Source organism: Geotrypetes seraphini, chromosome 17 (assembly GCF_902459505.1).
Source record: "Geotrypetes seraphini chromosome 17, aGeoSer1.1, whole genome shotgun sequence".
Lineage (NCBI taxonomy): Eukaryota > Metazoa > Chordata > Amphibia > Gymnophiona > Dermophiidae > Geotrypetes > Geotrypetes seraphini.
The window spans coordinates 45,512,648-45,538,409 of NC_047100.1; the positions used below are offsets into that span (position 1 = coordinate 45,512,648).

The 25,762-nt window shown below is 46.5% G+C and overlaps 1 protein-coding gene across 2 annotated transcripts in view; it reads right to left on the reverse strand.

Annotated features, from left to right (window-relative positions):
- Window positions 1-25,762, reverse strand: part of RAD54L2 (RAD54 like 2) — a 159,134-nt gene that overhangs the window by 99,899 nt on the left and 33,473 nt on the right. For both annotated transcript variants that reach the window (XM_033926393.1, XM_033926392.1), the window contains exons 6-7: window positions 17,196-17,428; window positions 10,019-10,201 (exon numbers count right to left, since the gene is read on the reverse strand). In XM_033926393.1, coding sequence (XP_033782284.1) covers window positions 10,019-10,201; window positions 17,196-17,428 — 416 coding nt within the window. The remainder of the gene's footprint in view (window positions 1-10,018; window positions 10,202-17,195; window positions 17,429-25,762) is intronic.

A 25,762-nucleotide genomic window follows, 5' to 3' on the forward strand; every position in this document is an offset into this window, starting at 1 on the left:
GATATTATGTAACTTTTTTATTATTTTGCAGAATACAGCATTATAGATTATAAATACAAATTCCATAATATAAACCTAACAAATCAAACTGACAAACAATAAACCTCCCATGTTGCTCCTTCATGGGGATTTTGTTATAACAAAAAGCATTATAAACTTCACTGATCGCCACCAACCTCTCTCCCACCCACCTCCATTATCTTAAATTCAAAATAAGACTGTGAGCCCTATGAGACAGTCCTTCCCACACTGGGGACCAAGTTTCTTGAAATACTCTCCACTTCTTAGGTGATCCGGGAGAAGGGAGACAGGGTGATAGTTGAGCAGGCAGGTGACATCCAGCAAGGGATTTTTTTTGTGAAGTGGGGATAGTTGCAGTGGAACAGGATAGGTTGAGGCTATGGCAGATGGGAGGGATAACAATATGTGAGATGGGGTCAAGTACAGGGCTGGGAATATGATCAGTGAGGAATGTAGTAGGCTTGGCAGAGGACAAAAGTTGTGTAATTTCAGAGAAGGAAGTAAGGTCGGCGGTAGTTGAAGGAGGGTCAAGAGGAGGCAAGGGGAAGATGTGCGAGTGGTTCCTGAGTTGTTTGGACAAAGGAAGAAGGGATGGTGCGAGTTTGAAGGTCAGAAGATGGTGGAAAGGGGAGAAGGATGTGACTTTGAAGCAAATTCAAGGACGACCTTGTGAACCTTGCCATGGAAGTATTCAGCCATCGTCTGGGGTGAGAGAGACGGAGGGGTCAGGGGAAGGTGCTCTGAGGAGGGAGTTCAGCATGGCAAAAAGACGGCGGCAGGTGGAAGAAAGGAAGTTAGTTGGATGTAATAGCCTTGATTGACCAGTGTAAGAGCAGAATTAAAGGAGGTCAGCATAAATTTAAACTGAAGAAAGCATTTGTGTGAAACTTGAGCTAAAGGCGCTTGGCATAGAAGGTACAGGAACATAAGTGAGCCAAGGTTGAGGTCTGGTACACCTAACATAGCGGGGAACAAAGGGAGCAAGGGGGAGAGAACAGAATTGCACAACGAGACAGCCTCGTGGACAGACTAGGATAACATAGTAGAGGCGAGGAGAGATGAAACAGTGGGCAGAAGATTTTGAAATCTGTTGGTGATGACTAGGCATAGCTGAGGGGGAGGGGGAATAATTATGAAGGTCATCAGATGATGATCAGAAATGGAAAGAAGAGAGGTAGAGCAGTTAGAGAAAAAGCAACTGGAGTAGAAGACAAGATTAAAGCAGTGGATCCTGTGATCTGATCTGTGGTTGCAAGTTCTTTATTCCATAACATAGCCAAATGTAGCATTTTTTTATTATATAATATTATTTCATCGTTTTATTTGGATTTTTATAGATGGCTATATTATTATTTCTTCTTTTTGAAGTTTATTACGTTAATATTTTGTCTATGTATATTATGTTTTAAACTCTTGATGCAGGCCATAGAGCTGAAACACAATTGTGTTACGGCTCGAACCAACAGTTTAATAAATATTTACACCTAAGCTAATCTCCACTGTGTTTCATCATTATAGGACTTTGTAGAGTTTATGTTCTCTTAGGCTTCCGCAGCTGGTATTGTGATTTTTGCAGTTATCCGGGTCTTGCCTGTTCTACCTACCCAGACACGAAGAGACCTCTGCCAGCTCCATAGCATCAGTAAGATTTGTCATGTTATCACCAGGTAGCCTCACTACAGCATCATAAGCCAGAAATCAGGAAAAAAGTTTTAATATCCCCAGCTTTCTTGTCCAACATAATTCAATTACAATACAAAGATAAGGGGATGCCACTCCATTTTAAAATATGCTTCTGGAGCTATGAGATCAGCTAGCCATTCCCCCCTCGACATCACCCAGAAGTCCTCCTTATGGTGAGCTTTATATATCTGGAATTTACTTTTAATGGAGATAAGTGCTGAAACATGCTGGGTCTTTGATTATTGTACTTTGAAAAACTTATTTTTATATGATATTAAATATTATTAATCCGATTCATACATCCTATCTGTTGGTCCATCACTCTTTATGCGACTATTTACCCTCTCTTTCTTTTTCATGTTTCAAGTTTCAAGTTCAAGTTTATTAGTTTTTAATATCCCGATCATAAAACGAATATCTGATCAGTTAACAATAAAATTTAAAATAGGTAGAAGGGAGAATAGTTAGGTGTATTGAATATTTAGAGTAAACATATATAACGTATACAGACAAACTAGAAAGTGAGGATAAGTGGGGAGGTGAGGAGAAGTTACATAATATTAGAAGAAATGAGATAGAGGGAAAGGGGTAGAACATGAGGGATGAGGGTATATGGTAAAAGTGATATGCGCTGAAGAAAAGTTTGATTTATGAATTACATGTAAACTGACCATAAAAGAAAGAAAAAGAGAGAGAAAAAAAAAAATTAATAATTGGAGATTAAAATTTGTCAAAAGCATCTTGAAATAGGAAGGTTTTGAGATTGGTCTTGAATTTTGGTAAATGAAGTTCATCGCGGAGAAATTGAGGGAGAGAATTCCATAAGGTGGGGGCAGTTATAGCGAAATTAGTTTTCCTAGTATAGTAGGATTCTTTTAAGGATGGAATGAAAAGAAGTTTTTGGTCAGTAGATCTTAAGGAACGGGGAGAACTTTGGGGTATTAATAATTTATCAAGAAATAAGGGCAAGTGGGAGTGTTTGATTTTAAAAGAAATCAGAATAATTTTATAAATTATACGGTGGGTGACAGGGAGCCAATGAGCTTCTTTAAGAAGAGGGGTAACGTGTTCAAATTTACCTATTTTGTAGATGAGTTTAATTGCTGTATTTTGTATGAGTTGTAAACGTCTAAGTTCTTTTTGGGGTAGTCCATTTAAAAGAGAGTTACAGTAATCTAAGTGGGAAATGACTAAGGAGTGAATTAGGATAGTAATCGAGTCAGTATTTAAAATTGAACTGAGTGAACGGATGATACGTAATTTGAAGAAACAGGTTTTTACTACTGAACTTATGTGGTCATGAAAGCTAAGCTCTCTGTCTAAAGTAACGCCTAGTAATTTTATTTTAGTGTCCATAAGTAATGGTGCAGATTTAATGTAAATTGTTCCTAGTAATGTTTCAGATTTTTTAATGGGGAGAAGAAGACCACAGGATTTATCAACGTTGAGTGAAAGTTTATTTGAAAAGAGCCAATCGCTTATAATATCTAATTTGGTATTTAGGTCATTAATATCTGAAGGGTTTGAAGTGTTAATCGGATAAAGCAGCTGTATATCGTCGGCGTAAGCGAAAATTGAGAATCCTAATGATTGAGCAAGAGAAAGAAGAGGGGAAAGAAAGATATTGAATAATAGCGGAGATAAAATAGAGCCTTGAGGCACTCCGAAAGTTTGAGTTACCGAAGAAGTTTGGTTTTTTACATGAACTTTAGAGTTACGATCGTGAAAGTAGGATGTAAACCAGTTGAGAGCATGACCTGTAATATTACAATCTATTAATCTAGATAAAAGTAAAGAATGGTCTATGGTAACAAATGCTGCGGATAAATCAAGGGAAATTAGTATAACAGATTTTAGGTGATCGTGAAAGTAATGTATAGTTGTAATAAGCCCGAGTAATGATAATTCAGTGGAATGTGAAGTTCGAAAGCCGGTTTGATAAGGATGTAGGGCATGTGTTTGGTCAAAGAATTCTGACAGTTGAGAATGAATGATTTTTTCAGTGAGTTTAGTAATTAAAGGCAAATTGGCGATAGGATGGTAGTTGTTGGCTAAAGAGGGATCGGTGTTGTATTGTTTAAGTTTTGGGAAAATTAGAGCTGTTTTCCATGCATTAGGGACACAGCAATCGGAAAAAGACTTGGAAATCATTTCCCTTAAATAAGGACCGAAAAAAGAAAAAAAATTTTTGAGAAGTAAAGGGGGAAAACTTTCAGCAATGTTATTGGGGGAATTTATAGATTGTAGAATGGTGAATAGTTGAGCTAGTGATGTTAGAAGAGAATACCACTCCATGTCTCTGCATGCAGATGATGCTATTATCATGAGAAGTCAAGAACCTCTCCTTCCAATTCTTACTGAAAAAATTTGAGAGCTTTGGGTTGGTCTCAAACTATAAAGGAAATATGACTGCCTCTTTATTGGGGAGGGTAAATTTTATCAAACTTATTTACCAGTAGCAGGAATTCTCATGAATAAGCAGAAAAGCCATCCTTGGATGATGTAATATGGAGTATGCAAAGGAAAAGCTTTCCCTAGCTTTGTTACTCAGTAAATATTTTGAGCTTGACTACTTCAAGATGCCTTTTTCTTCAGAGCCATCTCAGATGTTTTTCTAGTTTAACATGGGACACAACTTCAAGGGAGAATTATGAGCCAGATGCCCTAAACAGGATCGATAAGATCGCGTGGGTCCGCTCCGATCCGATTTTTGGCCGATTCTAAAACAACTATTGATGCACTAAAACCTTTGCATGCAAATGATTAGCATGGAGGTTCGTCGTAATCCCTGTCTCTCCCATCTGATTGAACGCTGTAAGAGCAATTCTAACACTTGCGCAGAGCTGGCAGGGGAGGCCTGAACAGCTGAGAGGTAGGAAACTTTTTTTTCTTCTTTATAACGGACACAGATGCTGTGTGTTACACATGAACAATATTTGCCCCATTAAAAAAAAAAAAGAGAGAGAGAGAGAGACAAAAGCCCCCTCGCTGATCACACACACAAAATTAGTAGGAGATATGCCCACTCCTTCCTGCCTTGCTGATTCCCCCCAATATGAGAAAAAATTGGCAGGAGGGATGCCCACTCCCTCCTGACAACGGAAGCCCCCCAGGTGCCTCGCCCCGAACCATCCCCTCCCCCCTCCTCCCCTCCAAAAAGGCAGGAGGGCTGCCCACTCCCTCCTGCCACAGATGTTCCCCTGAACCCCACCCCACCATCATTGTGTGAAGAGAGCAGAAGGGAGGCTGGGTCCCTGCAGCTCTGAGGCTTGCCAATCCAAAATGGCGGGCCTTCCCCTGCACAGTGCAACATGTGATGAACAGGCCTAAGGCTCCGATTGGCTCAGACACCTAAGGTCCCTCCCAAGACTTGGCTGAGCCAATCTGTGCCTTCCCATCCTCGGTGTAACATGTGATGCATGGGGAGGAGCATACGGCCCCGTCCTTTGGCCCCATTTAAAAAAAAGTGCCAGTAAGACAGGCAAGTGACTGGTCTTGACAAGTGGCTTTCTTTTTGTGCATCGCCAAGCGATGTTAGTGCACTGTTTTTCATGCTCCACTTCCCATCACTCTGGGATGAGCTCCACCCCCTCAATCGGTCCAAAGCTTCAAGTGAGTGCAAACATAAGAGAGGTGCAGGGAAACTCCTTAAAACTACATTAAGTCTGTTCTACTCTAAATGCAAACACTAAAGAACAATGCTAGGGTTAATCACAACTAACGAAACAAAGTAGTAATAAAAAGGAACCGTCAATCTGTGTGCCATCTGCACCAATAGTTCCGTAGCTCTTATGAGTGAATTCTTCTTCATTCCTGACCCTATCTGGCAGGTGATAGAAACAGGCATGTCTGAAACTGAAAGCAGGCAAGTATACATCTGACAGAGCGGGCATCAAGACTACCATTCCTGTTTAGAAGGAAGAAGATTAACCAGGTAAGAACTTAATCTTTCCTTCATGTAAAACAGGTCTGGTAGACTTGACCAGCAGAGCAATCCCCGGTTCCTAGGGTGGGACAGATGAGCCTGATGTCAGTACTGAGGACCTAAAAGTGGTGTCCAGCCCAGCTGCTACATCTTCCCTGTAAAACTTAGTGAACATGTAGAGATTGAACCAAGTGGTTGCTCTGTAAATGTCTGCAGGTGAGACTGCTCTAGACGCTCCCCAAGAGCGTGCAACACTATGAGTAGAGGTCATTTTCACTTAGGCTTCTGTTAATTTGCTCACCAGGGTCTCCTGCCCATTTGACGTTTTCTTCTTTCTCCATGCTCACTATCCATCTTCCATCTCTGTACCTTTCCTTTCACTGCCATATCTGATATTTCTGTTTCTTTCCCACATGTCTACCATCTATTTTTCTCTCCCTGCCTTGTACCCTGGGTCAAACTTTTCTATTGCCCTCTATCTCTCTTTTTCTCCCCTCCATCATCATGTGCAACGTTTCTTTCTCTCCTCATGCACCATCTCTCCCTGCCCTCCACTCTATGTCCAACATTTCTCCCTCTCTCTTTTCCACGCATCTTCCTCTCCTCCACCATATACAGGATTTCTTCCTCTCTCCCCCTATGTGCAGCAGCTTTCAATCCCTCCTATCCCCCTTTAAGACATCCTGAACCCCCCCCTCCCCCCAAAGCAGCAGCTGACGGGAAGAGGCAACACTCGAAACAAGCTGCTTCTGGCCTGCCCCACCAAGGCTTCCCTCTGCCGTGTCAGCCAAGCGTAGCCTGTTCCGAGTTACTGCCTCTTCCCACCTATCACCACTGCTGCTGCTTTGGGAGGCCTATGTCGGAAGGGGGTGGGTACGGTCGGGAGGTGCCTCAACTTTTATGCCCCACGTTGATACTGCACACAACAAACACAGGCCCACTCAGGCATTCCTCCTGCACACACAGGCCCACTCAATCATTCCCCCTGCCAAGTCCCTCTCTCTGATGCAAATTCACGTTTTGCGAAACAGGAAGTTTCAAATTACATTAGAAGGAAGGGCTCTGGCAGAGAGATAGGTCCAAGCGGGCCTGCCCAGAATAGATCGGCGGTGAGGAGCCTTGTGCCGCTGATCATGAATCGGTGAGTTTGTTTTTTCCCAAAGTTAATCGGTGAATCGATTGGAATCGGGCAGCTCTAGTGTATACTCTATAGCAGTGTATCTCAAACTGTGTGCCGATCCAAGTGTGCCATGGCACACTGAGGAGGAAGAGAGGCACCTACACCAGCTGACTTTCCTCACGCGGTATAGCGCCAGCGCTGCCCGATTCGCCGAAGGCCTGCATGTTTCCCCCTTCTCTCTAGCGTCCTCCAGCTTCCCCCTTGGCCTCCCGGTCTCACCTTTAAAGCTAATTACAGCAGTCTGCACAGGACCGCCGGTAGGTAAAGCGATTTTACTTTCAATATAGTGATTGAAATGTGTCAGTTTTGAGAATTTATATCTGTTGTGTATATTGTGTGTATATGAAAAATGAATGGAAAAAATTGCATTACAATTAGTAAAAGGGATGAGATCTGGGGCAGAGCTTGGGTTGGCCTAGGGAGGTCTGTGGTTGGGGTACTCAGTTGATATTTGTTAGAGTTAGGGGGTACTTAGCTTGAAGTAGTTGAGAAACACTGCTTTAGGCAATCGGCTGGCGCCAGTGCCTCTCCTCTCCGGCCCTCTTTCCTGCTGGCACCCACTACTGGAATTTCAGGGCCCATCTGGAGGGTCTCTGCACGTGATGATGTCATGTATGTGCGTGATGTCCGCGCAATTCTGGGTGCCTCGAGCCGTGGCCACTACCTTTAGTGTGCCCCGGCTTGAGAAAGATCTATAGGGTGGGGAGATTTGATATACCAACCCATCATTTCTTTGGTATATACCTGGGACAATAGAGTTTGAAAATGACTTGCCCAATCACAAAGATCTGCAGTGGGAATCAAACCCAGTTCTCCAGGTTCACAGGCCACTGCATTAACCACTAGGCTATTTTTCTATACAATCTAAGCTTGAAAAAAAAAAAAAGGTCACCACAGGCATATAGGATGCGTTTCAAAGTGTTATGTCTGATCTTCAAATGCATTTAAATGGGATTGTCAGAAGATGTATACGTCTAGGTTATCTGCTTTGTTGCTCTCAACAGTCTTTGGATATTTAATCATTTGTTGTTACTAACATTTAGGAAGGATAAAACCTTTGTAGAATTTTTTGCCCAAGGACTCAAGAGAAGAAATTAATTCCTTGCATTTTAGAAATAAAAAAGTTTGTGCTTTCTGGGAGGCACATAGGGGAGAGTGAAACAATTACATGCTTTTTTTATTTTTGGGGGGGCAAGAAATTTTTATTGAGCTTAAACAAATAAGAGCAGCTAATAAAGCAAAAAACAAAACCCAGCATTCCAAAAAAATTATATATTCCCATGAATTACCCCATTCCTACCCCACCCCCAAATTTCTTAACCTCTCCAGAATCACATTCTCCAAACAAACCCATTCTTCGTGTTTTCTATTTTGCCCCGGCATCTGTCCATTCGCTTTTCCAATTCTTCCACTACTTTAAGTTTAAGGATCCAGTCACAGAAGAGCCATCTTGCCCTTCCAGAAGGCCACAATAACACATTTTGCCATTGCAATTCTCTTTCTCTTGAGGCATCGCTCCCATGGTTGACCTTGTCTATTACCCAGTCACAAGAGACAAAGTTTAGGTGCTCCTGTATAAACATCTCTCCAAATGCCCCTATAATGGCGTTACACAGGCAGATTTTTGTGCTTGTTATTTTGTCAGGGAGACTTTTTCACCAGAAAACTGGTGCGTGCATTTAAGGAGGCATAGTCCCTGATGAAACCAAGAGTGAAACAGCTGGGCAGCCGTCAGGCATAAAGATAAGTGCCTTTCCTTTTATAACTTTATAGAGCCTATTAAAAATAATCTAAAAATCAATTTGCCTACGAACTTTACCAAGACCGATGATGAATACATCATCCCAGTAAGGGCACGAAAAACCAATAAGTAGCGCCTTGGGTATTTGAGGTCTGGTAATAAAATCTACTTGATATGAGTTTGTTCTCTATTGTATTTAAGCATCTCTGCAAATGCCCCTATAATTGCTTCCGAAAATCAATCCAGCACACTCAAATTTTAGAGCAGGACCACCAAATATGAAGAAAAATTCTTCCTTCCCCCCCCCACAACAACAATGTAGTCTAGCCAAATTGGGATGCATAAAATTGACCTAAAAATGTCTTCCAAGCTTACCTTTCATTCCCATTCAATCATCACCCAGGTCCCACTGTAAAGTACCCATGTCTGTTTTATCATTCCCTCTGTGAGAAATGCCCTAACCCCTATTTGTTCTCTTTTAATTAGATTGTGAGCTCTACTGAGCAGAGATCATCTCTTACATGTTTAATGTACAGTGCTGGGTACATCTATCAGCACTAACGAAATGATAAGTAGTAGGAACAGCTCTTTCCTAACATATCGTGTACAGTACTCCCCCGATATTCACGGGGGTTCCGTTCCAGGAACCCCTGCGAATCTTGAAAAACCGCAAATACGGTTTTCAGCGGCGAGTGAAGGAAATCACTCACGATTATGCTCCGACTGCCTCTTCCTGAACTCAAGTCTTCCTAACTAATCAGGAGGTGAGTGTCAAAGCAGCTCCTGATTGGTGAGGCCCGACTTGAGTGCAGGAAGAGGCGGTCGGAGCATACCGCGAGTGATTTCCTTCACTCGCCGGCGCTCCGGCTGCCCTCTCCTGCCTGATCATTCGCGGTCAGAAAATACCGCGAATGACTGGAACCGCGAATGACCAGGTGAGCACTGTATTTATCTAATCTAATCTAATCCTTAGGTTTGTATACCGCATCATCTCCACGTTCGTAGAGCTCGATGCGGTTTACAGTAGGAGAAATAGGAAAGAACTACAACAGAGGGTTAGAGGTAGAAGTGTGAAGAAAATTTAGAGGACTTGGGATGCCAAGATATAAGAGTTTCCTTGATTCCTAAGTTGGAGGGAGACTTACATTTATGTTTATTAAAGACACCTCCCCTCAATACCTATGCAGAATAGATAGCGTGGCACAGCTTCCCTAAGGCCACCCACCACTCTCAAACTATTCAATTTCATCTAGGTTACCCGTCATCCATCCGAGACCTCAGGCAATGTTGTACTTGATCACATGGAAAAAAATACCCAATGAGTTATTTATATTGTTCCCTAAATTCATCAAAAGTAATCAATTTTCTGTCATCCAGATACAATTCAACAAGGACTACTAAGCAAGATTTAGAGTATCGTGTTTTCTACTAAATGAAAAAGTGGCTCTCTCAGCTCTCATTCTCTTACCGGAACAATGGCCAGGACGGTCTTGGCTTCTGTGTGCTTGAAGAGGACATCCAAGAAAGAGATGACTTGCAGGGTCTTGCCCAGCCCCATGCTATGAGCAAGGATGCAACCAAAGCCACTGCTGGTCTTAAACCTCTCCAAAGATTCTACCAAGTTATCATATAGAAAACGGATCCCACCAATCTGCAGGGGATATAAAAGGCAGAGCTTAAGAAACAGAGGAGCAAATATACTGCTATTACCGATAGTAATAAAATATGGCCAGAATTAATTGCATGTACACCTGCAACATTGTATAATGCACAGAAGATAGCTAGGCTTGTATGACAGACGATCACATGTAGCTATATACTGTAATGGAAATAATGTACAAAAGCATGGCTATAATGAAAAAGAAAAATGATGCTTACCTGTGAGCGTGTTTATAATAATAACGGGCACAATGTACGTGCATGCCTTTCAGCGCTATATATAAGTGATAATAGTAGAGGATGCCAGAGATTAAAGCAAAAATATGTTTTAAAAAACCATGTAATATTTAAAGTTTTTACAGGTCAAGCACCATCTTACTTACTGACTCTTTTCTTGCTTCAACTCAAAAGCATTCCCGGAGATGATAATAAAAATAATTTTTTTTTTTATATAATCGCCTAACCAGCAGTTCATAGGTACTCAGCATACAATATAATAAAAACATCGTACATAATAAAATTCTAACTAATACAAGCATTAAAACTAATAAATAAGGAAAACACAATATAACTAAAACAAGTATAGGTAAAAAGATTAAAAGTACATTATAACCAGTGTTCCCTCTAAGGATTGATGAGGTGTGTGCAAAAAAAAATATGCATGAGCGACAAATTACATACTCCACAAATTTATGAGCAGGCGCAGAGGACGCATTTTTAAACAAATGTAGTTTATCCTTGTACTCCTTATGTAATTTTAATCATCTATGGATATGTTTGTATGTTTATTGTTCAAATGGTTTTATTTATTTCCCAAAATTTATTTTTGTTATACACATTGAAAATATTTGATATTGCGTTTAAATCAAAATCTCAATAAACTTGAAACTTGAAACGAGTGCCCATGAGATTGTGGGAGGGTTAAATACTCAAAACTTAGAAGAATAACAATTTACTTAAAGTTTTTGCTTCGCCAGCTTTCTGGTATCTTTACATAATGCAGTGGTGTACCTAGCATATGTAACACCCGGGGCCCATCATTTTTTGGCACCCCCCCCCCCATCTGTACGAAAAACGTGATTTTTAGTAACAAGCCACACGTCACACATGAGTACCTAGGAAAAGGCAGCATCTTACATATTGCAGTGAACAGTACATCAATACACCCATTGTAAAACTAAACAAGCCAGACCAGCACAGATCAATCCTACACCGTCAATCCTAACAGAAAACCATGTCTTTCGAACACACAGAACACAGAAAACACCTTCGCCTAGTAAGGAATATGTAATCACAAACTAACCCCTCCCTCTTTTACAAAACTGTAGTGTGGATTTTAGCTACGGAGGTAACAGCTCTGATGCTCATAAAATTCTGAGCATCAGAGCTGCTACCACCAAGGCTGGTGCTAAAAACGCTTCACAGTTTTGTAAAAGGGGGGATAAAATAAAAATACATAGACAAAGGTTAAATTGAACCAGCAAGAAGCTGGACTCTGCATACAATGCTTCACAGAAACAGTGACACATGTCTCCTAAAGCAATAAATAAATAGAAATTTTTTTCTACCTTTGTCTTCTGTGGTTTCTCCTTTCCTCATCTTCTTGTAACTCTCTTCCTTCCATCCACTGTCTGCCGTCTCTCTTCCCCTATATGGCATCTTCTCTCCTTCTATGCCCCTTCCAGAAACTGTATGCCTCCCCCTTCCATCTCTCATTTCACCCCATTGGTCTGGCATCTCTCTCCTCGCCTTCCCTCTCCCACACCTCTCCTCATAGTCTGGTATCTCCCCTTCCCTGATTCTCTGGCATCTCTCTCCTTTCCTTTTCTTCCATCTTTCGCTCCCCCTCCATGCTCTCACATCTCCCCCTTCCTTTTCCCTTAGACTGGCATACCTTCCTCCTACGCTCCAAGCCCTGGCATCTCCTTTAATTCCCTCCCTCATCTTCCTTCTCCCTCCAGCTGGGTACCGCAACACTCTTCCCTGCAGCTCTGCACTTCCCCACAATTGCCATGCTTCGGTTCCTCTTCTTCCTTCCTTCCTCCCCCCCCCCCCCCGCGGGACCCTGCGGCACCATCAACTCTTACTCCCTCTAATGTCGGCCCTGCAGCTCCAGACTTCCTCGCACCTTCTCCCCTCCCCCTTTGGATCGCTGTTATTTTAAATGTTATAGCCGCGGAGCTGTATCCATCAGTGGAGATGTCTAACCTCGGCCTGCCCCGGAACTCTTACTGCAGCAGCCGCCCGTCTAGGCAGGAACAGGAAGTCACTGTTGCAGTAAGAGTTCCGGGGCAGGCCGAGGTTAGACATCTCCACTGATGGATACAGCTCCGCGGCTATAACATTTAAAATAATAGCGATCCAAAGGGGGAGGGGAGAAGGTGCGAGGAAGTCTGGAGCTGCAGGGCCGACATTAGAGGGAGTAAGAGTTGATGGTGCCGCAGGGTCCCGCGGGGGGGGGGGGGGGAGGAAGGAAGGAAGAAGAGGAACCGAAGCATGGCAATTGTGGGGAAGTGCAATCCCCCCAATGCGTCCCCTTACCTTACCTCCCCTTACCTTTGCGACGCGTGTGTGCGCTGTGAAGAGAAACTTGTGCGCTGCGATGTAATATTTTGTGCGCGAACGCAGGCCAGCGCAGCTTAGCGGGAACACTGATTATAACCACGTGATAATATGAAAATCAATAATGATCTCATGTCCTTTTTGTTTTTCCGCCCATTAGGGGTAGCAAATTCAAAAAGTATCATGAATGTGTAACATACATAGTAGATGACGGCAGATAACGACCCAAATGGTCCATCCAGTCTGCCCACTCTGATTTAATTTAAGTTTTGTTTTCTATCAAGCAGCAACTTGGGATAAGGAGTTTAAGCATTTATTACTGACTTCTACTTCTTACTTATATTTTAGAAGACAATTGAAAATGTGTTTGTTCTCTAGGTTCTTGGGCAATTCATATTTCATTCTAGTCCTGTCTCCTATTTCCATATTTGGTTGTAGGTTATTATTTACTTTACAGTTATGCGGTCTAGAAATTGAGTTTTATGTTATGTAACAGCAAAACTGAGGCGTAGAAGCCAAATATTTGAGTCTATTTGGCTGTTTTACACAAAATATAATATATAGCAGTTGTACACAGCATTTGCTGCTACATAAGAACCACTTGGTCCACCATTCTACCCAGCCATTTATATCCAGTGCAATATTCTCATTAAAACTTTCTCCCTCTTCTCCACAAATGATGTGAATGATATAACTATTATCGTATGTACTCAAATATTTTTTTTTTTTAATTTATTTATTCATTCAATTTTCTATACCATTCTCCCAGGGGAGATCAGAACGGTTTACATGAATTTATTCAGGTACAAACATTTTCCCTGTCTCTCCTGGCAGGCTCACAATCTATCTAATGTACCTGGGGCAATGGGGGGATTAAGTGACTTGCCCAGGGTCACAAGGAACAGCGTGGGTTTGAACCCACAACCCCAGGGTGCTGAGGCTGTAGCTTTAACCACTGCGCCACACTCTTCCCCCAAAAGGAGGAAAAATGGTTGACTCAAATATAAGTCGGGCGGCTTAACATTCAAGTGCCCTGCCCTGTCAGGCACTGCACCCAGCCCTCTTCCCTCCCTCCCTCCCTGTCAGGCTCTGCACCCAGCCCCCTTCTCTCCCATCCCCTGTCAGGCACTGCACCCAGCCCTCTTCCCTCCTTCCCTCCCTGTCAGGCTCTGCACCCAGCCCCCTTCTCTCCCATCCCCTGTCAGGCACTGCACCCAGCCCTCTTCCCTCCCTCCCTCCCTGTCAGGCTCTGCACCCAGCCCCCTTCTCTCCCATCCCCTGTCAGGCACTGCACCCAGCCCTCTTCCCTCCCTCCCTCCCTGTCAGGCACTGCGCCTGACCCCCTTCCTGTCAGGCACTGCATCCAGCCCTCTTCCCTCTCTCCCTTCCTGTCAGGCTCTGCACCCAGCCCCCTTCTCTCCCAACCCCTGTCAGGCTCTGCACGCAGTCCCACTCCCTCCTGTCAGGCTTTTCACCAACCCATGCTCCCTCCCTGTCAGGCTCTGCACCCAGCCCCCTTCTCTCCGAACCCCTGCCAGGCTCTGCACCTACCCAGCCTCCCTCCCTCCCATCAAGCTCTGCACCTATCCATGCTCCCTCCCTCTCAGGCTCTGTACCCACCCAGCCTCCCTCCTTCCCTGTCAGGCTCTGTACCCACCCAGCCTCCCTCCCTCCCTCGGTCCAAACAAGGATGATGTCAAATCCTGAAGCGTCCTTGGTGTCAAATCTGATCGGTCGGTCCCATGGAGCCCTAGTTGTGCCCAATGTCAAGGCAGGGGAAGACCTCTTTGATGGTGGCACACCCCCAGTATCCGATGTGGCTTTAACAGCCATGGGGACATAAGAACTGCCATACTGGGACAAACCGAAGGTCCATCAAGCCCAGTATCCTGTTTCCAACAGTGGCCAATACAGGTACCAAGTACCTAAGCTAGATCCCAAGTAGTAAAACAGATTTTATGCTGCTTATCCTAGAAATAAGCAGTGGATTTCCCCAAGCCATCTCAATAAACCTCTGATGCCAAATTGAATGAACCGAACTTAGAAGCACAAAAATGTTTCTTTTGCTGGGTCTCTCTAATGTTATGAGCTCTTTTCTGCTTTTTGGAAAAGAGAAAACAATTAGAGGTCTTGTGGGCACCAACTGCAAAGCTCAGTCACAGAGATGACCTTACTGCCCCTAATACATATCTTACAATCGCTGGGAGTTTTAAGGAACATTAGAGGAAAAACAGCTGAAGAAAAATCTAACAGCTCAATTTTTTTTTTTTTTTAAATAACGGATACCTGACCAGGGGGTGCTCAGGATTAAGAGGGATGAAGGAGCCACACAAAAAAGACCATTAACTTTCAAAAGTCAACAAAAACTAAGTACATTAAAAAGGAGGCTTAAGGACCAAAGAAAAAGAAACAAATATGAAGAAAGGGTCTCTCGTACCACAAAGAAAGAGAGAAAGAGGAAATGTGAAAGAGAGACACGCAGGAGAAAGCTTGTCGAAACACGATTGCTCTGCTCCATGGAAAGACAATATTCCTCCGTTGACTAAATTACTAGAGACTCTGGTAAATAAGCATTTATCAGAATACATAGAACAATTCTCTTGTTTACATCCAACTCAATTTGGGTTTTGACCTAAACATAGCAATGAATTATTGTTGACATCAAGAGTAAAATATTGGTTGAGTTTGAGTTACTACTTTTGATATTAGTGCAGCTTTTGATTTATTCATCATCAATAAGTAGATTAAGTGATTTGGGTTTGAGTGGATCAATTATTAAATGGTTTAAGGAATTTCTTACAAATGAGAGCTATTGTGTGATCTTCTTCAGCGTTGTTAAAATGAATTGACGTTTAGGAGCCCTTTGATGGATAGTGGGTCTTTTGGAAACATTTACAACTTCGACATACGCTCAGAGACTGTAAGTGAATGCCACACACGCACTGATGGCAGAAGAAATGAGGTAAAACATTTTAACTATTAGTACTCCGAAACAATCACCAATATATATGTTGAATCAATCAAATAGTCCAGATTATGTATATCTTTAAATATTTTACGGCATCAGCCCCACCACTAATATAAATTTATAGGGTGAAGAATTATGTGGCCTCTCATCATCAGCCATAAATTCATATTCTAACTCATTTGTATAATTTTTTCAATTAGCCGTAATGTGCTGAATTGCCACCCCTGTCATTATTAATAGACGTTTGTTATTATAAGATGAAATTTGACTTTTTTTCCTCATAGCCAGGCCAAACAGAATAGTTATCATAAGACAAAGCAACATGATTTTCAAGTAAACGGTTAACCTGCGTCCAAATTGAATTCCAAAATAATTTAATACAGGGACAGTAAAAAAGTAAATGATCCAATGTCCCTACTTCCAGATTACAATGCCAGCATCTATTAGACTTAGATCTATCTAACTTTTGCAAACGAACTGGGGTCCAAAAAGCTCTATGCAACAAAAAGAATTGGTGGAATTCACTTTGTCACATTTTTAAAATGGAAAGAGCAATTGCTGTACAGAAAGGTAATTATAACAACTTTATAAAGATCTGGGGGCCATTAGAGAATTATTGTAATGAATGAACATCGTTTTCCTTTCTGATGGATACATGTATTTTATTGGGGGGAGGGGGGAAATTGGATGATTAATATTTTTATTTAATGATTGGATTTCTGTTGAAGAATTGTTGGGTGGGGGGAAAGGGTTATAATTTCTACTTTAATGGATTATATGTTTAAGAATGTCAAGTGCTGTATATTTTATTAGTAATGTAATGTTTTAATATTAATCACTTGTTTGTCAGTTTTAAAATGAATAAAGAATTTTAAAAAATAAAAAAAATATTCTAACTCATTCTATCATCTCAGTTAATATTTATTTGTTCTTTTTTTATTTTTATAAATCTTTATTCATTTTAAATCTTTCAACAAGTGTACAATAAAATCATCATTTAATATACAACCATCACTTGAAGCTCTGCATTTTTCTCAAGAAAAAGATTATATCCCACCCCACCCTCCCAAAAATTATATTTATTTGTTCTTTATAAATATATGAATTAGTTTCTTTCAACAAGAATGTTTTAAAAAAATTTTCAGCCACTTATCTTAACAGCTGACATGACCCGGGAGAAGTAGACCCAAAATGTTTCGCACCCCGTGGCCAGTATTGTCATCCGACTTAAAAGCAAATTTAGTAAGCACTGATGGCATTTTGTTCTACTTCGGTGATGCTGGGAGTGAAGGGTTTTTTGCTTATGATAAGAATTAAACAGCATTATTTTACTCTATGCAATTTGCTGCAGCAAACATATTTGAGGCTCTTTGCTCCACTTATAGTTACAGAAGTTTGTCTAAGACAGTGAACGAGCCTTTGCTCTTCGTTTTTTGTAAGATGAGAATGGACTCACCTGGTGAGGCTTCACTGCTTGGGCAAGCTGAGGCGCTAAGAAAATGTCTGCTTCGTTTGGTGGGTGATTGATGTTGACGAGTACCCGCCCAAGGGCATCAGGCTGGTTTAGGACATCATTGACATGTGAACCACTGCTCTCGGCACTGACTTCGTCTTCCACTTCATTGGTAGACTCATTGCTGTCCACAATATGGAGAGACTCGTCCTCCCCTGAGCTGAGCTCTATCACTTCTGCAAGATGAAATTGGCATTGAATAGGTTAAAATCTTGCACTCTTCTTTACCACAACAGAATTGATTTTCGTCTTTTCTCACCACTGCTGCATTCAAGCTAGATCGTATAAGACAAGCTTACAAAGATATCTAATCTAATCTAATCCTTAGGTTTGTATACCGCATCATCTCCACGTTCGTAGAGCTCGACGCGGTTTACAGTAGGAGAAATAGGAAGGAACTACAACAGAGGGTTAGAGGTAGAAGTGTGAAGAAAATTTACAGGACTTGGGATGCCAAGATGGAGAAATTAGGTTCTTACCTGCTAATTTACTTTCTTTTAGCTTCTCCAGACCAGTAGAGGTTAACTTTACGATTGGGTATATATCTAATCATGACCAGCAGGTGGAGACTGAAAACAAAACTTTGGGACAGTATATCCTAGCCCCTCCTCTCTATTTCCCTCAGTCTGCCGAATAGCCAAGCAGAACCAAGAACTGGAAAACAACAGAGAGAAAAAACAATACTCCGAAAGGAGTAACAAATAACATACCCAAAAATGCTGTTGGAAAATGCAGAGGAGAAATTCCCGAAGGAAGAAGGTCCCCACAGCTCGCCAGCTAAGCCAGCCGAGCCACAGCCGCTGTTCTTCAATTCTCCCCGGCCCTAGAAAAATACTAGAACCCGCAGCAAAAACCAAAAACTGCCCGCGCAACAGCCCCAACAACAACAACAACAGACAGGGTGGGGACCTCTACTGGTCTGGAGAAGCTAAAAGAAAGTAAATTAGCAGGTAAGAACCTAATTTCTCCTTCTTTAGCACTCTCCAGACCAGTAGAGGTTAACTTTACGATTGGGACGTACCAAAGCAGTCCCTCTCACGGGCGGGACCCCCGAAGGGCCGATACCAGAACACGCTCACCGAACACCGCGTCCCGACGCGCCTGAACATCTACCCGATAATGCCGAACAAATGAATGCAAGGAGGACCAAACCGCAGCCTTACAAATATCCACCGGAGGCACGAGCGACGACTCAGCCCAAGAAGCCGCCTGACCCCTAGTGGAATGAGCCTTGAGAAACTCCGGAACCGGCTTCTTACTCAGAAGATAAGCGGAAGCAATCATCTCCTTGATCCAACGCGCAATAGTAGCCTTAGAAGCGCCAGCCCCCCGACGAGGACCCGCCAGAAGCACAAAGAGATGATCGGAGCTCCGAAAATCCCGGGTCCGCTGCACATAAGCATGGAGGACCCGACCGACATCCAACTTGCGCAGCTGTCGTTGCTCAGAAGAACCCTCCCGACTACCCAAGACCAGGAGGACCACCGATTGATTGACATGAAAAGGAGAAACTACCTTCGGCAGAAAGGAAGGAACAGGCCGCAAAACAACCCGCTCCTTCGAAAACTCCATGAAGGGAGCCCTACAAGAGAAAGCCTGTAGCTCAGACACCCGTCTAGCGGAAGTAATGGCCACCAAAAAGACCGACTTCAGCGTAAGGTCCTTCAACGAACAGCCATCCAACGGCTCGAAAGGAGGGCGCACTAGAACAGAGAGAACCAGATTGAGATCCCAAGAGGGAATCGAGGGCCTTATGGGAGGCCTGATCAACTTGGCCGCCCTAAGAAAGCGAATCACATCAGGAATGGCTGACAAACGCTGACCTGTCACCAGCCCCCGAAAAGCCGACAGGGCCGCCAGATGAACCCGAAGAGAAGACCAGGCCAGGCCCCTATCCAGGCCATCCTGCAAAAACTCTAGAATGTTAGGCAGAGAAGCGCGAAAGGAGACCACTCCCCGCGCTCGGCACCATTCCTCAAAAAGACGCCAAACCCGTACATAAGCCCGAGAGGTAGAAAGCCTCCGGGACCCCAAAAGTGTAGAGATCACCTTGTCGGAATATCCCTTCTTACTCAGGCGGCCCCTTTCAAGAGCCAAGCCGTAAGACAAAAGGGAGACGGGTCGAACATGGGAATGGGACCCTGCGTCAGAAGATCGCACTCGAGAGGCAGAGGAAGAGGATCCGCCACCAGATGCCTCACCAGATCCGCATACCACGGACGACGAGGCCAATCCGGAGCCACCAAGACCACCAGCCCCGGATGGCGAACAATGCGAAGCAGTACTCTGCCTACTAATGGCCACGGAGGGAACACATACAACAGCCCCTCCGTTGGCCACGGTTGGACCAGAGCATCCAGACCCTCGGCCAGACCGTCCCTGCGACGACTGAAGAAGCGGGGGTACTTTGGCGTTTGCCACTTGTAGCCATCAGATCCATCAGGGGCTGCCCCCAAGCACGCACTAGCAACTGAAACGCCTCGGCGCCGAGACACCACTCTCCCGGATCCAAGAAGTGACGACTGAGGAAGTCCGCCTGAACGTTTTCTACCCCGGCAATGTGAGAGGCCGAGAGGTCCAGAAGATGCGACTCCGCCCAAACCATGAGCCGAGCCGCCTCCTGCGCCACCAGAGTGCTCTTGGTGCCCCCCTGACGATTGACATAAGCCACCGCCGTGGCATTGTCCGACAGGACTCTGACCGACTTGCCCAACAAAAGGGAGTGGAAAGCCAACAGCGCTAGCCGGACCGCCCTGGTCTCCAACACGTTGATCGACCAGGAGGCCTCCTCCGTGGACCAGGTTCCCTGAGCTGAGTGACCCAGACACTGGGCCCCCCAACCCAGGAGACTCGCATCCGTAAGGAGCACCGTCCACTGCGGAAGATCCAGACCCACCCCCTGAACTAGGTGAGGGGTCCGGAGCCACCAACGCAGACTGCAGCGCGCCAAGCCTCGCAGGGGAACCGGAACATCCATCCCGTGCCTCTGGGGAGACCACCTCCGGAGCAGAGCATACTGGAGAGGACGCATGTGGGCCCGCGCCCACCTCACCACGTCCAGGGACGCCGCCATCGACCCCAGGACCTGGAGGAAATCTCGCGCCCGAGGACACCGGGACGCCAAAAGCAGGCGAATCTGAGACTGCAATTTGCTCACCCGGGCCTCTGGGAGGAAGACCTTCCCCAAGGAGGTGTCGAACAGCACCCCGAGGTACTCCAGACGCTGAGCCGGAACCAACCGACTCTTGGAAAGGTTGACCACCCAGCCCAGCGACCGGAGAAACTCCACCACCCGAGCCGTAACCCGGGAGCTTTCCTGCAACGACTTGGCCCGAATTAACCAGTCGTCCAGGTAGGGGTGTACCAGGATGCCCTCCGACCGCAAGGCTGCCGCGACGACCACCATCACCTTGGTGAACGTCCGGGGAGCCGTGGCCAGCCCAAAGGGAAGCGCACAGAACTGATAGTGCCGACCCAAGATCGCAAAGCGCAGGAAACGCTGATGAGAGGTCCGAATAGGAACATGCAAGTAGGCCTCCGTCAGATCGAGAGAAGTGAGAAACTCCCCCGGCTGAACCGCCAGAATGACCGACCGCAGCGTTTCCATACGGAAAGAGGGAACCTTGAGAGCCCTGTTGACCCCTTTCAAATCGAGGATGGGCCGAAAAGTCCCCTCCTTCTTGGGCACCACAAAGTAAATGGAGTACCTGCCCGTGCCCCACTCCGGGGGGGGCACTGGAACTACTGCCCTGAGATCTAGCAAGCGCTGAAGGGTCTGGCGAAACGCCAGCGTCTTCCCAGGAGTCTGACACGGAGAAGCGAGGAAAAAATCCGGCAGAGAGCGGGCGAACTCCAGGGCATAACCGTCCCGCACCACCTCCAGGACCCACTGATCGGACGTGATCTCGGCCCATTTGGGAAAAAAGTCGCGCAGCCGGGCCCCCACCGGAACCAAGGGGGGCGCCGGCAAGGCGTCATTGTGCAGGACGGGAAGCGGGGGAACCGGCGGAGGGATTCCCTGCCCCCCGATGGGCCCCCCGAAAGGGCTGCATGCGCTGGAAGAACCGACCCCGGGAAAACCCCGGAGACTGGAAAGAAGCAGCCCCACGCCCAGGGCGATACTTGCGAAATTCCCGCAAACGCCCCCGGGCCGCACCACCCCGAGACACCGGGCGGGCACGGTCCTCCGGCAAACGGGGAACTTTCGAGTCCGACAGAGTCTGAATCAAATTATCCAAGTCCTCTCCAAATAAAAACGACCCCCGAAAGGGAAATTTAGTAAGCTTAGCTTTGGACGCAGCATCCGCCGCCCAAGCGCGCAGCCACAACACACGCCTTGCGGCCACGCCAAAAGCCATGGACTTAGCCGAGATCCGCACCAAGTCATACAGAGCATCCGAGAGGAATGAGGCAGCCATCTCAATCTTCGCTACCTCCTGATCCACCAGAGACCAGTCGTCAGACTCTCGATCCAAGACCCGCTCCGCCCACCGAAACACGGCGCGAGCGACCAGTCCCCCACAAATAGCCGCCTGGACCCCAAAGGCAGAGACTTGGAAATTTTGCTTAAGGATGGTCTCCAATTTGCGCTCCTCAGAGTCCCGCAAGGCAGAACCGCCCTCAACAGGCACGGTATGCCGCTTGGAAATAGCCGAGACCACCGCATCCACGACTGGCGAAGCTAACGTAGCCCGATCCCCTTCAGGAATGGGATACAGGCGAGCCATGCTGCGCGCCAGCCGAAACGGCATCTCCGGCGTTTTCCACTGCTCAAGAATAATATCCCGAATATCCTGATGCATAGGAAAAGAGCGGGAAACGGAACGGATCCCTCGTAACAGAGGGTCCCCCACACGCGGAGTCTCCGGCGGCGCGTCCTCAAAACGCAAAGCCGAAGAAACCTGTTGAATAAGGTCAGGCAGCTCATCTCTCTGAAAAAGGCGCACCACGGACGCCTCGTCACTGGAGAACGGGAAACCCGACAACCCGCCGCCAGCTTCCGTCCCCTCCAGAGGGTCCTGGAATTCCTCAGAAGGGTCCAGGTCCTCCTCCAGACCGACACGTTCCTCCGACCACAAATCCTCGTCCCACGACACCCGCGGACGCTTGGACAAGAGAGGCGGCGGAGGGGACGTCACGTCAGACGAGAGAGGCAAAGCCGCAGGGAGCGCGGAGGAAACCCCACCCCCCGAGACCCCCTGGGCGCAACCGGGACCCCCAGCCGCCTGAAAATAGGCTTTGCATAATGAAAAGAAAAAATCAGGGGAAAAACCCCCCGAGGGTCCCAAGGGACTCCCTGCCACAGCAGGGGACCCAGCAGAAACCTGCCCCTGCTTAGCCAAAACAGGGGGAAGGTCACCTGAGGTGGAAGACAAAATGGAGGGGCCAGACAGAGAAGATGGCGTCTTTCCCGCCAAAACAGCTCCCTCCATAGCCTGCAGCGGCTGAGAGACCTGAATAGTCTCAGCCGCTAAAAACAGGCAAGCCGGCATCAGCTGTCAAAATATCAGCTGAGAGGGAATCCTCTAAAACCCGACCGTCGGCGGCTCGGGGAATCCCTCCGTGGGCGGACGGAGAAGACCGGGCTTCTCCACCGTTCCCTGCCGACTCGCGAGGCACCATCGGCGGGGAGCTCTGGGCGCCTGCAGCCGCTGCCGACGGAGCTCCTCCACCGCACCGGCCTGAACACCGCTTGCACAGGCCGGCCGCGAGTGCCTCGCGTCTGGAGCACAATGAGCACTTTTTCCCTTTAGAAGTGCTCATTGCTCCATACGCGACCTAGCTGTAAAAAAGTGCCGGTTAGTTGAAAAAATACAGTAAAATACAGTTTTCTTAAAGGGATACAACCCTCCAGACCAGCACTACCTCAGGATTTTTTTTTTTTTTTTTTTTTACAGAACAGACTCCACAGGCTCTCGAAGCAATATGCCTTGCTTGATTTAGGGGGCAAGGCTTACTGCTGAGGCTCCTCTAAAAAAATATGGGGAGGTGGAGGAAGTGGGGGGAGGGACCCCGCTCGTGACCCGCCGGGTTTGACACCCCCGAGGTCGGACGAACCCCCAAACAGAGTCCGTCCAAGCTCCGTCCGGCTAAAAACAGGGACAATAAACCTCTAAACAAATTCCAACAGCCCTACCAAGGGAGATGGGTACAGATAGCACAGTTACTTACCGTAACAGGTGTTATCCAGGGACAGCAGGCATATATTCTCACATGTGGGTGACGTCATCTACGGAGCCCCGGCGCGGACAGCTTTTCAAGCAAACTTGATTAAAGTTTCAAGTTTGCACACTGCACCACGCATGTGCGTGCCTTCTCGCCCACTAGAGGGCGCATCCCACCTCGTGGTCCTCAGTTCCATAACTAGCAAGGAAGCCATCCCCGGGGAGGCGGGCGGGTTGTGAGAATATATGCCTGCTGTCCCTGGATAACACCTGTTACGGTAAGTAACTGTGCTTTATCCCAGGACAAGCAGGCATGATATTCTCACATGTGGGTGACCTCCAAGCTAACCAAAAAAGGGCAGGTGGGAGGATGGCAATTTAGGAAAACAGATTTTGCAATACTGACTGGCCGAACCGGCCGTCACTTCTGGATAAAGTGTCCAGACAGTAATGAGAGGTGAATGTATGAACCGAAGACCAAGTGGCAGCCTTACATATGTCCTCCATCGGAGTGGATCGGAGGAAAGCTATCGAAGCTGCCATCGCTCGGACCTTGTGCCCCGTGACTCGACCCGGGGGAGGAAGGCCAGCCTGAGTGTAGCAAAAGGAAATGCAAGCGGCCAACCAGTTAGACAGAGTGCGCTTGGAAACTGGATGCCCTAATCGATTGGGATCGAAGGACAAAAACAATTGAGGAACCTTCCGATGAGGCCTGGTGCGTTGAAGATAGAATGCCAACGCCCTCTTACAGTCAAGCGTGTGAAGCGCCGTCTCGCCAGGATGGGAGTGGGGCTTCGGGAAGAACACAGGAAGGACAATGGACTGATTGAGGTGGAAGTCAGAAACAACTTTAGGTAAAAACTTAGGATGGGTGCGGAGAACCACCTTGTCGTGATGAAAGACAGTGAAAGGGGGGTCCGCAACCAAGGCTTGCAACTCCCCGATCCGCCTGGCGGAGGTGAGGGCAATTAGAAACACCGCCTTCCAAGTCAGAAATTTCAAGAGGGACTTGTTGAGTGGCTCAAACGGGGGTTTCATCAGTTGAGCCAGAACCACATTCAAATTCCACACGACAGACGGAGGCTTAAGAGGGGGACAAACCCTGAGTAACCCTTTCATGAAGCGTGTCACCAAGGGATGGAGTGACAGAGGGCGTCCCTCCAGAGGTTGGTGGAAAGCAGAAATCGCACTGAGATGAACCCGCACCGAAGTGGTTTTCAAGCCGGAGCGCGACAAATGAAACAAATATTCTAAAACCGAGGATACCGGAACTGATACCGGATCCAGGTGAAGAGACGAGCACCAGGTGGAAAACCTGGTCCATTTCTGCGCATAGCAAAGCCTCGTCGAGATCTTGCGGGAGGCTTCCAACACCTCCTTCACCGATTGAGACAGGTCCGGAGGAGTCAGGGAACAAGAAACCAGGCTGTCAGGTGCAATGACTGCAGATTGGGATGTAACATGGATCCTTGACTCTGAGACAGCAGAGAAGGAGAGACAGGCAGGGGGAGAGGCTCTCTGGCACTGAGCTGGAGCAGCAGGGAGAACCAGTGCTGACGCGGCCACCGAGGTGCTATGAGAATCATCGTGGCCGTGGACGATTTTAGGTGTACCAACGTTCGCATGATCAGCGGGAACGGAGGGAATGCATACAGGAACCTCCCTTCCCAGTCGAGTAGGAAGGCATCCGCTTCCAGACGGTCCTGCGAGTACATCCGAGAACAATATAGTGGTAGTTTGTGTGTCTCCGGAGAGGCAAACAGATCCACCTGTGGCGTTCCCCAGCGTGCGAAGACCTCGCGTAGAACTGCTGGGTGTAGAGTCCACTCGTGCGGTTGCAGAAGTCGACTCAGTTTGTCCGCCAGGCAATTCCGTTCTCCTTGGATGTAGACCGCCCGGAGGAAGATGTTCCGGGAGGCCGCCCACTCCCAGAGGCGAAGAGCTTCGGAGCAGAGGGGCCATGACCCTGTTCCTCCCTGCTTGTTCACGTAATACATTGCCACTTGATTGTCCGTGCGGACGAGGACCACCTGGTCCTGCAATATGTGAACGAAGGCTCGAAGTGCTAGGAAGATGGCTCGCAGCTCTAGCACGTTGATATGACACTGACGGTCTTCTGACGACCACAGGCCCTGCGTGCGAAGACCGTCGAGATGGGCTCCCCACGCGTACTCCGAGGAGTCCGTGGTCAGGATCTTGCGAAAAGGCGGAGTGCGAAACAATAGTCCCATGGACAGATTTGAAGAGTCTGTCCACCAACGCAGCGATTTCCGCAAGGGCGGAGTTACCGAAATGAGGCGAGACACCGGGTCGCACTCCTGGCGCCACTGGGACGCGAGGGTCCAC